Source organism: Melanaphis sacchari, unplaced genomic scaffold, assembly GCF_002803265.2.
Source record: "Melanaphis sacchari strain LSU unplaced genomic scaffold, SCAv2.0 Contig2_pilon_pilon, whole genome shotgun sequence".
Classification (NCBI taxonomy): domain Eukaryota; kingdom Metazoa; phylum Arthropoda; class Insecta; order Hemiptera; family Aphididae; genus Melanaphis; species Melanaphis sacchari.
Window position 1 is genome coordinate 8,227,975 of NW_020271173.1, and position 14,551 is coordinate 8,242,525.

At 30.2% G+C, this 14,551-nt stretch overlaps 2 protein-coding genes across 2 annotated transcripts in view; both read right to left on the reverse strand.

Moving 5' to 3' along the window:
• Positions 1 to 696: 696 nt before the first annotated feature.
• Positions 697 to 2,215, reverse strand: LOC112595973. Its single transcript, XM_025341397.1, has 3 exons — positions 1,705 to 2,215; positions 1,407 to 1,556; positions 697 to 836 (listed from the first exon to the last, which is right to left on the reverse strand). The coding sequence occupies exons 1-3, from the start codon at positions 1,822 to 1,824 to the stop codon at positions 738 to 740; spliced, it is 369 nt and encodes a 122-aa protein (XP_025197182.1). The 5' UTR covers positions 1,825 to 2,215; the 3' UTR covers positions 697 to 737.
• A 7,718-nt stretch (positions 2,216 to 9,933) lies between these two features.
• The window catches only part of LOC112595821, a 124,019-nt gene continuing 119,401 nt past the window's right edge, over positions 9,934 to 14,551 (reverse strand). Inside the window, exon 6 of the mRNA XM_025341187.1 lies at positions 9,934 to 11,952. Coding sequence (XP_025196972.1) covers positions 11,358 to 11,952 — 595 coding nt within the window. The 3' untranslated portion in view covers positions 9,934 to 11,357. The remainder of the gene's footprint in view (positions 11,953 to 14,551) is intronic.

Below are 14,551 nucleotides of genomic sequence, written 5' to 3' on the forward strand. Positions count from 1 at the left end.
TCTACTAAATAAATTGAATGGATCATACTGCAAATTTAAATAACTTGATAATGACAATATTCAACAGTTTTAACCTAACAAAAAAAAAAGTCTATTCAAAACAACTGTTTTAATTATTCTTTATGATAGAGTAATTGGCAGTTTATTCTAATTTTTTAATGAGTTGTATTTATTTATGGTTTCTAACTTGACAAGTTATAAGATACTAGATATTCAATATAAATAATATAATTTTATATTTAGAGTTCAGATTTTAATGTACATGTATTTTTTTTTTTTTTGTTAAGCTCAGAATTTCAGGCTTAAAATTAATTACAGCATGTAACTACATACATGTGCATACTATTCTAAAATTCCTTTTTCTTTTGAGATTGAAGTATAAAAATAATTTATTTTTATTTTTGAAATATTATATACTGTAATTTGATTTATAAATAACACGAGTCTTCAGTTTGTCCCCGATTGTTACATGATTACACACATATATTAATTTTATTAATAAAAAATAGGTTATTTTTAATAAATTATCTGAAATAGAAAAAAAATATAATCATTGTAAACACATATTTTAATTTTTGGTAAAGTAGTTTTTTTTAAGGTCATGAAAAATTGTATGTTTAGTAATAATAAAATATGTAAGTGTTTTTTTTTTTTTTTTTATGCGTGAATTTATTAAAATAATTATAACCATTATAATATGTGCATGAGATCAGTAAACATTTGTGTTTATTAAATATTCAAATTGACATCAGTATAACTCCAATCATGACAGAAAATGTGCCGCATGCCCAAAGAATTGAACAACTCTCAGCAAACAATAATACACCAGTTATAGCCTGAAAAAATTAAACTGTTATTAATATTAAGGACATCTAATACATATTTATTTATTTTATTTTAATACATAGGTAACTAATAAATATATGTATTTTATAATTTGTATTTAAAATTAACAATTTGATTACCAAATCAATTTAACTGAACTTACAAATGCTTTGAGTATCATTTTTTATGTACTCAGTAATTTTATGAACCTTGGCTGAGTATTTTAGACAAAACTTAAGACAAAATGGCAAGTATAAATAAAATCTGAAGAAGAATATTTGACAGTTCGACGGATGTTACATATTATCAAACATAAGGCAGTCAACTTTTTAAGAGGCAACCCAAATGCTATCGTACTTGATTTTTTTTTCTGCCAATAAACATTAGTCAATATTATACATTTTTGAGTTAGTTTTTGCTTCAAGATATACATACAGATTACTTTTTTGGTTTTTTTCAATTTACAACTGATGACAATTTTAAGTGCCCAATGCATTGGTTTTATTAAAGTATTGTTATGACGTTAAAGACGAATGGGGAAGCCATACAATTGTGCAAATAGTAGGCCGCTTGATACTCACAGTAAAGATGTAATTGGCAGCAATGCTGATGCCGGTGGATACCAACGTGGAACCGTATCGCAGGGATCTGGTATACATTAGCCAAACGCCGATATTAGCCAGCACGACCATTGTCAACATGATGAATCTGGCCAAATTGGTGTACAGAGCCTACGAGGGGAAAACAAAAATTAATAGACCGCTAGGAATTGCGCTTTCACCGTTGTCACGGACGATGTTATAGACGGATTTACTCACGGATTGTAATACCAATACTACACACGAGTTTTGTACGATAAAACGATCTATACCATTTTACCTGATCGTCGTAGCCAAAGAACTCGTCAACGCTCATTCCAATCTTGCTGAACAAGCCGGCCGACGAACCGCAGACTCCTGCGGACGCGGCGAATAGGGCATTCTTAAGTCGGCGGTCCATCGACTGATGCGGTGGTCAAAATTCGGTAAACAACGATTTTTCTTCATGAATCTCGCCGAAGCTAACATATCACGTGAATCATCCGTCACGAATCATGATCGTTTTGCAACATTTTTATAGTCCATACAGATTACAAGTAGGTACACAACTACAGACTAATAGTACTTACTACTTGAGCAAATATTAAAAACGATTTAACCGCACATAATATTATGGTACCTACTATCTTGAGCGGTGATAACTATACTTAATACCTACTACTGATAATGAATTGATAATAAAAAAAAATAGGTAGTTTCTGACCAATAATCATTTTCAAGTGAAGTTTTTTAGGTGTGTTTGCGAACTTACTAATCATCGAGTCACATTATACTCCGTATATTATCATCTATAGGACCTAGGTACTGTACTGTAATAATATATCTACGTAATAGTGGATACGCAGATAACAGTATATTGGTGACGCGCAGGCGTTTATTTACGATCGAGTCAAACACGATAAACAATATGGGTATTGTTGATACGTAGGTGGTGCTAAATTTATTCTATCTTCTAAATTGACTATATACCTATTAATTATTATATATTATTTGTATATTATATTTTTTTAATTAATTTTTATAAAAATGTTACCACCTAACCTTAACAGTCCAATTCAATAAATTGCATAGCAAAGTCTAAAATGTGTATTCTTCATTTGCTATAAACGTTCGACGCATTTATAAAATATGAATTTGATAATCTAATGAATCTACTTATTTTGGTCACATATTCACATACTCGTGTATTTCCCTATCTATTTCGATTTTTAACGCCATCGATTCACATTGAATTATTTTTTAATGATAATTTAATGATATTATCTTTCTTAATAAATTTGATAATTTATGGCAAGAATGCATTCTATATGTTTCTTGTATTTGAAACACAATCTCTGAGACCGTATAAGTATTTAGTCAATTATAGTATAATACCCCTCCCTCCCAAAGTGTATCAAAACAATAACACTACAAATGATGACTAGAATTATTATTTTCTCTGAAATCGTCACAAAAAAAAAAAATAAACATTTATAATCCACCACATACAAATATGAAAATGGTTATTTTTTATGCTCCAATAGGGATTTTAATACCTCGTTATGATTCTGTAATGTCGGTTTCGAATATAATATGAATGTGGTGCAGCACACACGTGTCACATAGTGTCGTGTAATAAGTATGTAAATAAATTTTTAAAGATTTACTAGTATTTTCTGCCGCCGCATACAACTGATATATTAGTAAACATTTTTTTTTTTTTTTGATTATGGAAATTCTAAAACCGTTTTAAACGTCTAGTTAGGTACCAAAGTGTCTTTCCATTGATTTAAAAACAAATTTAAAAGTCATCAGCTTTCAGTCTTACAAGTTTTTCGCTTAAAAATATTAAATATGTCATTGGCTGTTAGGTACGTTTTAATAATTTCACGGTTTGCTAGCATAAATGTATAATGATAATATTTGAAGTCAACCTGCTGCAGCCGTCGTGACGTGAATAATTTTCTTCCCATGCACTCCCAATGACTTATCTGCGATGAAACAGTGTAGTATGGCTATAATATTATTAATGATAATAAATGAACAGGTTACTGTGGGCCAAAAAATAAAATAAAGTTGTTTATTTTTACTTTTTTTTCTATGTTCATAATTATTTGACATCTCATCTAATGGCGGATATGACGTTTCGAAATTCAATTCTTATTACTTTATTTAGATTTTGCATCAAATGTGGTTTTCATTAAAAAACAGTTTTTTGAGGCCTTTTGTTATAAGTTATTTGAAAATAAAATAAATAATTATATTAAAATGTAAAGTGATGCAATAATTCGGTATGTGGAAAATATGGAAATGATTAAATTAGGAATATGTACATATACGTTATATATATATGGCCCGGTGAAGTTTCAAAATGGCCTGCTTGAAATCCCGCACACCCCAAAAAAAATCTAATATGACGCTCCTAGTTGAATGATTTTTATGATATGTTTGTGATTTAAACCAATAAACGTGTTTTGTCGAGAAAATATTGTATTAAACTTTTCTTATAATCGATCGTCTTTTTACTTTCAGAACTGAACAACGTAGGGATATCAATACCAGATTAGCCAATGAAGTAGTTTACTCAAGTTCTAGGAAAGTATTTTTTTAAATGACAAAATTCCTGGAAAAGTCTCTTGAAGAGGTACGTAGAAAAAATGGAAACTATTTCTTTCTTAAGACAACAATGAGGTAGAAATTGAGTTAATGGAATCCCTATTCCCTTTAGTCAGTAGGTACACGGAATCGACTGTTAAATCTGAAAATTCTTTAATAGGCTCAGAGTGACAGTATACTCGCTTAGGAATAAGAACATACGAGGATTTTGTCGTTATTTAAACAGCAGACTTGTTCCGTGGTGCGATTTTGTCATAGAACCTAGGTAGTGATTTTGGTTCACCGCCCAGGTATGTTCTAATTCCACGGAAAGTATAAAGTATTAAAGAAGGTAAGAATTTTTCAAGATAATTCCGCAACATGCGTTAGCGCATAATATTTTGGTATCTAATAAATTTGTATATCTATTTATATGTATCTGTTTTAAAAATGAGAACTATAAAATACTAGATTTTTTATATTTATTGCACTTACATAAAATATTATTATTTGTGTTATAAAAATGGATAAAATATTTAAATAACCAAATCTGGCCTTGCATGAACGATGTTAAAATTTACATAATATTATTGGTGCGTGTGAATTTTATAATATTACGTCAAAATTGTCTGATCACAATAGTTATATTATTAGATTGTTAAAATAGTATTACGTTTAAAATAAACACATATTTAATAAAAATATAAGTATGTTTATTCTGCAGTGTGTTTGGTGTATCATACGTGATAAAAATACAATTTATTTTTGTTACGTTTACATCGGCGTGGAGGATATTTATTTTTATCAATAAACTTGGATATTGAAACTTCATCATCAGTAGTTGATGTATATATACTTTATTTTTTCTATAAGACTATGATGTAAAATTTTCAAAACGATAGAATATAAAAAAAAACGTAGGTACCTATCTACCTTTATATTATATACGTAATATATCATGTTTTGTCGAGCAAAGTAAACATTTTTTAAACAAAAACAAAACTGAATTTTTCGACAGTTGTCTTTGCAATGTGAAACGAAATGAAAAAGCGCTTTATTTGACTAGATAGATAAAAAAATAAATAAATAAAAATACTTACGCAAGTTCATTGATCGAAGGTTATATTTTAAGTAATATTCATAATTTTATGAAAATATCGATAAAAGTGAAAAATGGGGTTTATGAAAAAATGACTTGATGAATTGATCTTGAGCAAGAATGTTTATGGAATCAGACCATTATAATTTTAATTTTAGTAAAAAACACAACTTACTTTCATTTCTCAACTGTGTGTATGCGTGTGGCAATTGTTAAGCCACTTTTTTTACCTTCGTCCTTAGAATTTTAATAATTTATTGTTCAAAACTTAATCTAAAATATAATGTAATCTATTCAACCGACCAAAAATTATTTTTAAATATTATTACTTATATTTTGGACATTCCATGATCTGGGGAGTTCACATATATTTTTTTCTGTATGAAATCAGAGTAGGCACTATTAATTGCACTATTGGAATAATATTGGAACCGTCTTTTTGATCGAAAAATAAATTGTTTTTCGTGGTCGTTGAATATATTTTTGACATTTTCGTGCGAGTACGTGTAAAAACCTCTCATTTGTTTACCATGCCTGTTTTATTATACTTTAGCTAATGATCATTTACGACTAAAATTCAACAACACAGTTAATGGCCGAATACATGAAAAGTTACCTATAAAATGTTCCATATAAAATCTAGTAGTCACGAGGTTGCTAAAAACATGGATATATAAAATAAATATAATAATACAGGTAACTGTAGTATTTTTGTTATACAAAGTATGAATAAAAAAAAAAAATAACACAACATTCCTCGCATTATACTTTATTCATATTTTACGATGCACCCGACTATAATTTCGTGCTACAAGTGTATTGTGTTTTGAAAGTAAATTTTTTATATTCAATATCAAGTGAGTGCATCGCTGAAAAAAATCTTTTTATTTTCACGATGGTGGTGAAAACTTAACAATGTTGTCTCATTAGGTATTTATAGAGCATTTTTTTAAGACAAGCTGTTCCCAGAATATTACGTTATTTATAACTCTGCGAATTGAGAAACACAACACAAACAGACATTGATTCGACTAATCCAACAAATTTTTTGATAAATAATTAATGGACATTGTTGGAAAACTTTAAAAATTTGTAGGGATATTACTTATAATATACCTATTCTAAATGACTAAGTAATAAAAACTAAGGTTGAAATATTTTTTTCAAATATACACCCTCCTTCCCTATTTAAAAATAATTTTATTGCGACCGCCAATTCAATGATTAAATGTAAATTAAAATTACTGTATACACATAAGTTGTGATTGTGTTTACTATTTAAATGTTTATATTAATCAGTATGGCTCAAAATAAATAAACACATACTATTAAGAATATAAATTATAGATACGATGTATTTAATTATTTGAAAAAATTGAATGTTTGTTGAACAAAAAAAAATATATTTAGTAACTTGAGGTTGATGGTTTGTTGCTAGTGGGGTTATATTTTGTTCAATGGATGTCAGCATAGTCTTAATTTTTTTTTTTAACGATTTATTGTGATTAAATATATTGGTGGAAAAAGTTAGCACCTATGTTCTCTTTTTATTAATGATGAGGAAATATATATTAAGAATAGTAGTTTTTTGTTTCCGGGTATTATATTAGTGACTAATAGGGTGACCAAATGTCTCTTTTTAAATTATCATGTCCCGTTATCACGACAAACTTCGAACGGGACGTTTTTTTATCCCGTTTTTAGATGATAGTCCCATTTTAATCCCGTTTTCCCGTATTATTACATTGTATCTTAAACAGAAATCGATGTATGAAAGAAAATATCTAAAACAGTTTTATAACCAAAGTTATAAATTTAATAACAGATAACAGCTTTCGTGGAATGAGGATCGAGAGCTAATGACGACAAACAATTAAATTAGCAATAAGCATTAGACAGAAAAATGACGTGATGTGTTTGTCATTTTCATTAACAACTTCTTAATAATAATTATTGAATTATTGAATATCCCTGGAAAAATGCATCTGTAGAAGAATATTGTCAATAACAATCTGTAGAAAGAATATTGTCAATAATAAATTATTGTGGATACATGAAAAAACCGTTTTAATGTTGAAGCCATTAAATTGATAACTATTACTAAAAGCACTTTAAAAATTTAACTTGACAATTTTATACATTTCTTTGAAAGTTCTTCAGAAAAGTATGAAAAAGAATGGAAAGCGTGAAAGAAAGATTATGAAATTTATCAGTAATGAAAAAAGCTTATGATGTTATTTTCCTAATTGTTGAAAAAAATATAATAGTTTTAAAACATTTAATGATTAATGATTAATTTAAAATGTATGTAATTTGATTGTAATAGCATTCGTCATCTCATTAATTTAGTTAAACACAGTATTATTAATAAGAGAAATATGGGTGGGGTATATGTCTTCGAAGGTTATGTTTTTGAATGACAAGTGTTAGAAAAGTTATTTGTTCGAATAGATATATGTTCGAAAAGTCGTATGAACGAAATAACATATTAAATATCATGAAAGAGCATTGAGAGTATATGAGTTGGGAATAGCCTATTTGGGTTACCCAGGAGACACCAAGTGGATGTTGGCTAGAATATCTCCCAAAAATTGTGTTTTTTGTTACGTCAAGGTATATATTAGATTAATTTAAAAAAATAAAAAATATTATTGGTGTATCAGCTAAGGTCGCATAGGTAATAATTGTTAAACGTCTAATCTGGTGACTTCGATATAGCTGAATATAGCACCGTCGTGGCCGTTGACCCTATACCAGGCAAAGAAAGGTAATTGAACTTCGGCTAATTTTTCGAATTTTGATATAAGCAATATAGGCGAATCCGTGAAGAACCGTTAAAGAAATTTTTTTAATTTAATTTTTGTTAATTTTTAAAATATTAGATAGCTATTTTTAATTTAAATAAATAACTTTTGTACATACGACTATTCGAACAAATAATTTTTCGGTAACATTACTATTCGAACACATGACCGTTCCGGAGAAATATGTATAGTTACGTCAGTCATATTTATATTTGCATTGAACTTATAGCTTCCACAACAGGTAAGATAATAATTGTTCCGACAATGGTTTTACGCACTTTGATTTATTAAAATTGACACTTTGTAAAAAGCGATGTTAACGTTACTAAAAAATCTCTCGTTTTTCATATTTTATTATTTAAGTCACAAAAATATAAAATATTTTTGTCAGTTTCTTATTTATTTTTGAAAGTTATATTATATAGTTTAAAATAAAATAATTTTTATAAATAAGAAGTAAGGGGAATTGTTAATTTGTGGAAGATACAAAAAAAGTGAATATTTTCTAAAATTTTTTTGAACATTTTATAATCATGTATGTAACTTTTAAAAAACACACACCGAGTATATCGGACTCAATAATTATGCGTCTTGCAAGTTTATGATTGTCAAATAATGTTGGAGCTAAATTGCACTAATTGACATTGATAATGAATGTTGTGTAATAAGATAAAAGCAATTTGATTATTATTATCATTATTATTAATATTACTTACCACTTTAGTCTCCGATATCATAGTATACATAAATATTATATTTACATAACGTATGAGTTCTTGAACAACACATTATTTTTTATTATGCACAATTATATACATTTCATTGCATGAGTTATAGTCTATAAAATTATTATTGTTTGAGGAATCGCTCTCCTAGGCAAATTCAAAAGATAAAATCTCTGCTAAAAATTAAAAACGTACGTAAATTGGTTATTAAAGTAATGATCTGCTTAATTTTTTTTTCGGGGGTGCAAGTAGTATACAGCATATGTAATATACTACCACGTAGTCATGTGTATACATAAGTGCTTGTATACATATAAACATATTAATTACATATATTAGTCGTAGGTATAGTAATATAGTTTTAATTTACCTATAGGTATATTATATTACTTGTACGCATTTTAACGAGAAAGTTTTTGCAAAGTTTACAGTGCGGTGGCGTACTGGAAAATTTACGATATTATTAAAATTTATTATACAACAAATTTAATATGATTTGTTTACTGTGGTATAAATTACTGTATTTTATTTATTCATTATATAAATTTATTGTGAGCGTTTATACATTTTAGATATACTACGTGTTTCCAATATAATTAGTGATCGATGTGGTTGATTACCTATGATGTTAGTTATTCCTATATGGCTATATGTACGGCAGCTATAAATATAGTGTTGCATTTGTACAATTGAAAATACATATATACTATATAGGTATATATATTTAAATAAATAAATTATAATGTTATATGCTTCTTATAATGTACCTTTTCCGTTTTAATAGTATAATAGCGATTATTTGAGTGCATCCAATTCCATAACCAAGATGTGCACATAGAAACCATTTTTTAGAATTTTTAATTTTGTTAACTCACAAAAAACAAACATATTTTTTTTTTCTATAAGGTTGCCATTTTTTTTTTTTTTTTTTATATATAAAACAAAGTTGTTATTACTCATTATAATAATACAATTATTGTATTTAATTTTTAAGACCTGTATTTTACATGTGATTAAAACCATTCAAATATTTATGTTAAAAATTTGTCACAGCTGGTAACGCTGTGCAAGATCAATTAGTTTAAAATAAAACATATTTTATTTACAACTTTATCAATATAGATACTTGAAAACATTTACAATGCGTTTTCATGAATTATATACGGTTACAAGATAATATCATTTAACATATTTTATAGTATAATATTTATAGCTTATATAATAGATAATAAAATGATATTATAATATGTATAAATATTTATAGTTAAAAATAATAATTTATACTTAAAATAATATACATTTTCAGCAATACAATAATTTTATAGGTACATTTGACTAGAAAACGATAATTTTATAAAGGTACGTGGTTTTTCAGTTTTTGTTTGATACAGCAATAAATAGGAGGCATCTATTCCGATATGATAATACTTATGCATCATAAAGAATAAAACTAGTTTTAAAAAACGTCAACATAACACAATAATATAATAAATCAACTTTTTTAAGCTTATAAACGTCGTTCGCAGCAGTTGTACGGGTGATATATTTTTTTCATACGGAGGAAAATGTCAAGCAGGTATATTTAGTTTAGAACGGAGTGATGGACACAACGCAAATAGTATAATAGGCTACGTGTCAGTAATATTAGTCGTTAGGTACTCGTCCAAACCAACGTTTCCCAGTAGGTAATTTACACAGCGTGTCACAACAATATAATATTATTGTAATAATAGATATAACGTTATGGCGTGAAAGTGATTTTTGTTTGCTAAGACTTTTGAACAAATCGTTGAACAATAATTGCAACAACGATGTTTGGGAACCGTGTTCGAATAAATTATTCGTTGTAGGTACCTACCAATGATATGGAGACGATTCAAAAACTTCTGCGTATTTACATAAAATTTCATGTCAACAGGTGTGCGCGTTTCGGGCATACCAGACAGCAAGTTGTGCGAGAGGCTGACAGAGCAGTAGAGCACACGAACACACACAGTGAGAGAGGGCGAGAGAAAGCGATCAAGTAAAAAGGTGAGAGGAAATCGGTCGCCGTAGGGGTTGTTTCCTTATACGACCGTATAATGTACGCTATACTTTATGGAGAGTTCGGGGTACAGACTCACTCGCGCCGAGCTAAAGTCGAGGGTTTTCAAATTATAAAAACAGCGTTGGTAAACGTATTATAGATCGTACGTCACATTATCGCACACAACGCACATATCGTAGCGATCGATCGAGTGATACTGTCGGGTGCGGTTTGTAGATGCGAATTCCGTTTTAATATTACCTATATTGAAACGTGTGCAACAGCTGGTTCTCATCACATCGTTTTCCCCACAGCCCCCCCCCTCCCGAGAAAAACGACAGCGTCCCGGAAAGTTCAAAATTGCAAACGTCGGGCTTTCGACACAAATCGGTACGGACGGGCTGCTACGGGAAAGGCTATTGCCTACTAATTGTTGGTCTCGTTTGACAGCGTATTCAAAAGTAGGTTTTGTCGTTCTGTACTCGTCGGGTACAACGCGTGACGCGGTGCTGTCGTGGTCTGATTATGCTTTGCGCAGGGCGCGCACAACGTTTTCGGACGCGTTTTTAAATTCTGACTGGTTTTTCATTTTTTTTTTTTCGTTTTTTTTTTTTTTTTTTAGCGCACGAGATGAGATAAGGGCCGACTGTGGTTACGGGCGGGGAGGACGCGGGGCGCGGGCGGTCCGGGGATGTGCGGTTGGCATTACAGGGCGTACGGCTGCGTGCCGGGCCGGGGCGGCTGTTTGAGTAGGCCCACGTAGCGGGCGACGTGCCGGCACTTCGACACCACCTCCTCCTGGACGAGCGAAAACGACATGGCGATCAGGACCAGGCCGAACAGCAGGTAACCGCAGCACGCGACCAGCTGCAGCTGACCGTTTTGCGTGTCGGTGCCCTGGAACGATTTTCCGGGCACCAGGTCGCCGAACCCGATCGTGGACAGCGTGACGAAGCAGAAGTACGCGCCGTCGATGAACGTCCAGCCCTCCCAGGCGGCGAACACGGCCGCGCCCAGACAGATGTAACCGGTCAACACGAGCAGCACCAGGGCCACCGGTACGCCGGGCGGAGCGCCGTTGCGCCTCTTGTTCGGCCGCTTGCTGTTGGTCGCGGCCACGGCGGCCGCAGCGGCAGCGGCCGCCGCCGCCGCAGCGACCTCGCGACGATAGTGTTCGGACGAGGCGGCGCTGTGTCGTCGGTCCTTGTCCGCGCCACCGCCACGCCGCCGCTGCTGTTGACGGTTGCCGCTTAGCAGCGGCAGTCGGCTGGGCGTTCCGTGCGTTCCGCTGTACATTTGACTGTGGAACACAAAACGACAATATTAAAAAATAAAAAAAAAAATAAAAAATAAACAAAAGGCGAATATAATTGCATTTTTTTTATTTAGGATCTACATTGACTAGTGTACCTACAATAAGTAAACCTGACCAGATGATAAAAAACGAAAACGACACGAGGTACCTACGCGTGGACACAAAAAACACTCGCCGATACGAGTACGTATTAATATTGTTATTATTATTATTATAAATACACGTATATATAAATAAATTATAATAAAAATGCGTTAACTAGACATTCGAGTTAAAAAATGTATTGTTTTCAATAAAATTTAATACGAATAATAACAATCAAGTTAAAAGATTTCGAGATCATTTTATTTCCAGTCGACGGGTTGTCATAGGAGGATAAATTTGATATGAGATGATCTGAATGATTATGTAATTTTTATTTTTATTTTTGAATTGCTAGCAAAATTTATATGCTTGATTCAAGGCCCGGAGATGGTTATTATAAAAGGTTCGATTACTATCACACCACGGGGCATTGGTTAGGTTAGTTTATTGTTTTGAGAGATATTGACTGGAAATATTGTATGGTTTTTATATTCGAGTAATTTGATGTTCTCCAAAATTAGATTCTAATTTGAAGTCTAAGAGAGGACGAGCAGTTTGTTTATTATCATTATTTTATAGCCGAACATTTAAAAGTTTGTTTATAATATAATAATAAATTTTACATTTTTAATTTTGTTAATTTTACGGGAGACCAAAAATTGTTCATACTTCTTTGAAATTTCCTGACAGATTTCGTACATTTAACGGTTGTAAATAACTACGAAAATAATGTCTAGCACACGGATAAATACGTCAAGCACAATCAAGTGTCAAGTACCCATATAATAGAGCAGAGTGCACACTCGAAAAATACAATTATTTACTGACGCGATAGATGTGGCATTACTGAAAGCCAACCACAAGTTCCATAAATCGGAAACCTTTATTTTTAGAATAAAATAACTATCTAATATATTATATTCAGTGAAGGCTAGACTCTGGCGGTTTCCATAGAACGTGTCGTATATGATTTGACAAAATGTCATTGATACACGATCTCCCGATAGTGGTTTGAGCGATGGTTGCGAGAGGTCGGCTTGTAGTGGCAGTCCAGACTTGTTTTCGCGAGTTTTTTTTTGGAAAAACCCAGAGATCACATGCTTTATCTATTTTATACAGCATGGGAAAAAGTCACGATATATTTATTCAGTCACGTTCGTCCGTAATAGAGTTAAGTTGTACCACTTGTACACGTCAATGTTTTTATCGAATTTTCGTGAGATTGAAAACCATGTGTCTAGTACAAAAAAGAATAATGTTATAAATGTGAGAACAAGTAGATCATTTAGTTATAGAACCCAATATATTTTATTTAACTTAATGATTATAATATATATATAGTATATTACATATCTAGCTTGATTTAACGGTGTGTTTAACCGACTTCTCTTATTATCTTTTAGTAATTTATTTGTTCAAACTCTGAATTTTAGAATTCTTAAGTCAACTTATTTTACAAATTTTTATAAACTATAAAATATTTATAGATTAGTATAAGTTGCCATAATTTTTAAACATTACAATACTTATATAATCTAACCGTATTATATGAATTTATTATTCGTAGTAAAACAAAGATTATAAATATTCGAAAACTTGTTGAATTTTGATTTATATACCGTCACACATCTATAAAATTCTTTTTTTAATTATTTGGAATAAAAAAAATACAATGTTTATTTAAAAAAAAAAAAAAAAACAATTTTATCGCTCTAGAACTTAGACACTTTTTAAATCTAAATATTTGAAAATACGGCTTACAAGATATTCTTTAATATTATAAAAATCAGAATTATTTGTATGAATGCATTTAGAAGTAAATAAAAAAAAAGACAAAAACATTGTGTAAGCAATAATCTAGGTGAATTATCCTGTATATATTATTTTAGTTGAGTAGGTCAATACAATATTTTCTTTTTATTTAGCGGGTAGGATTATGGTACAGGATTACAGATTGAGCGTTTTATGAAAAATTGAATTCAGTTTTTTTTTTGAATGAAAATAGGACTATTTTATGTGAAACTGTTTTTTCTATATGAAACGGTTGATTATAAACATTATTTAAATTTATATTAAACCAAAATTCTATTTACCTATTGGATTTTAAAATATATAGATTATACAGGCTGATTCATCAAGCTTTCTTAAATATTAAAACTATATTTTTAAATATTTGGCATTTATTTTTTTATTTATACTATTTAAAAAGTTTTGTGGTGGTTCATATTTTTTTCAAATGAGAATCCCCTTTTTCTGTAAATTATTAAGCAGATTTTAATTGTTCTTAAAATGTTGATGCATCTAAATCGAAATTTTAATGATTTCCAATTAATTATTTAAAATAACTGTGTGGTTGCTTGCTTACTTAATTTTTGAAGAATTAGGGGATTATATGTAGGGAGTTTGAACAAAAAATAATACTAAAATTCTTAGAAATCAAAATTTTTATTTAGAATAAAATAAAAACCATTCCTTCTAAGAATAACGTCTCTGGTGTAGA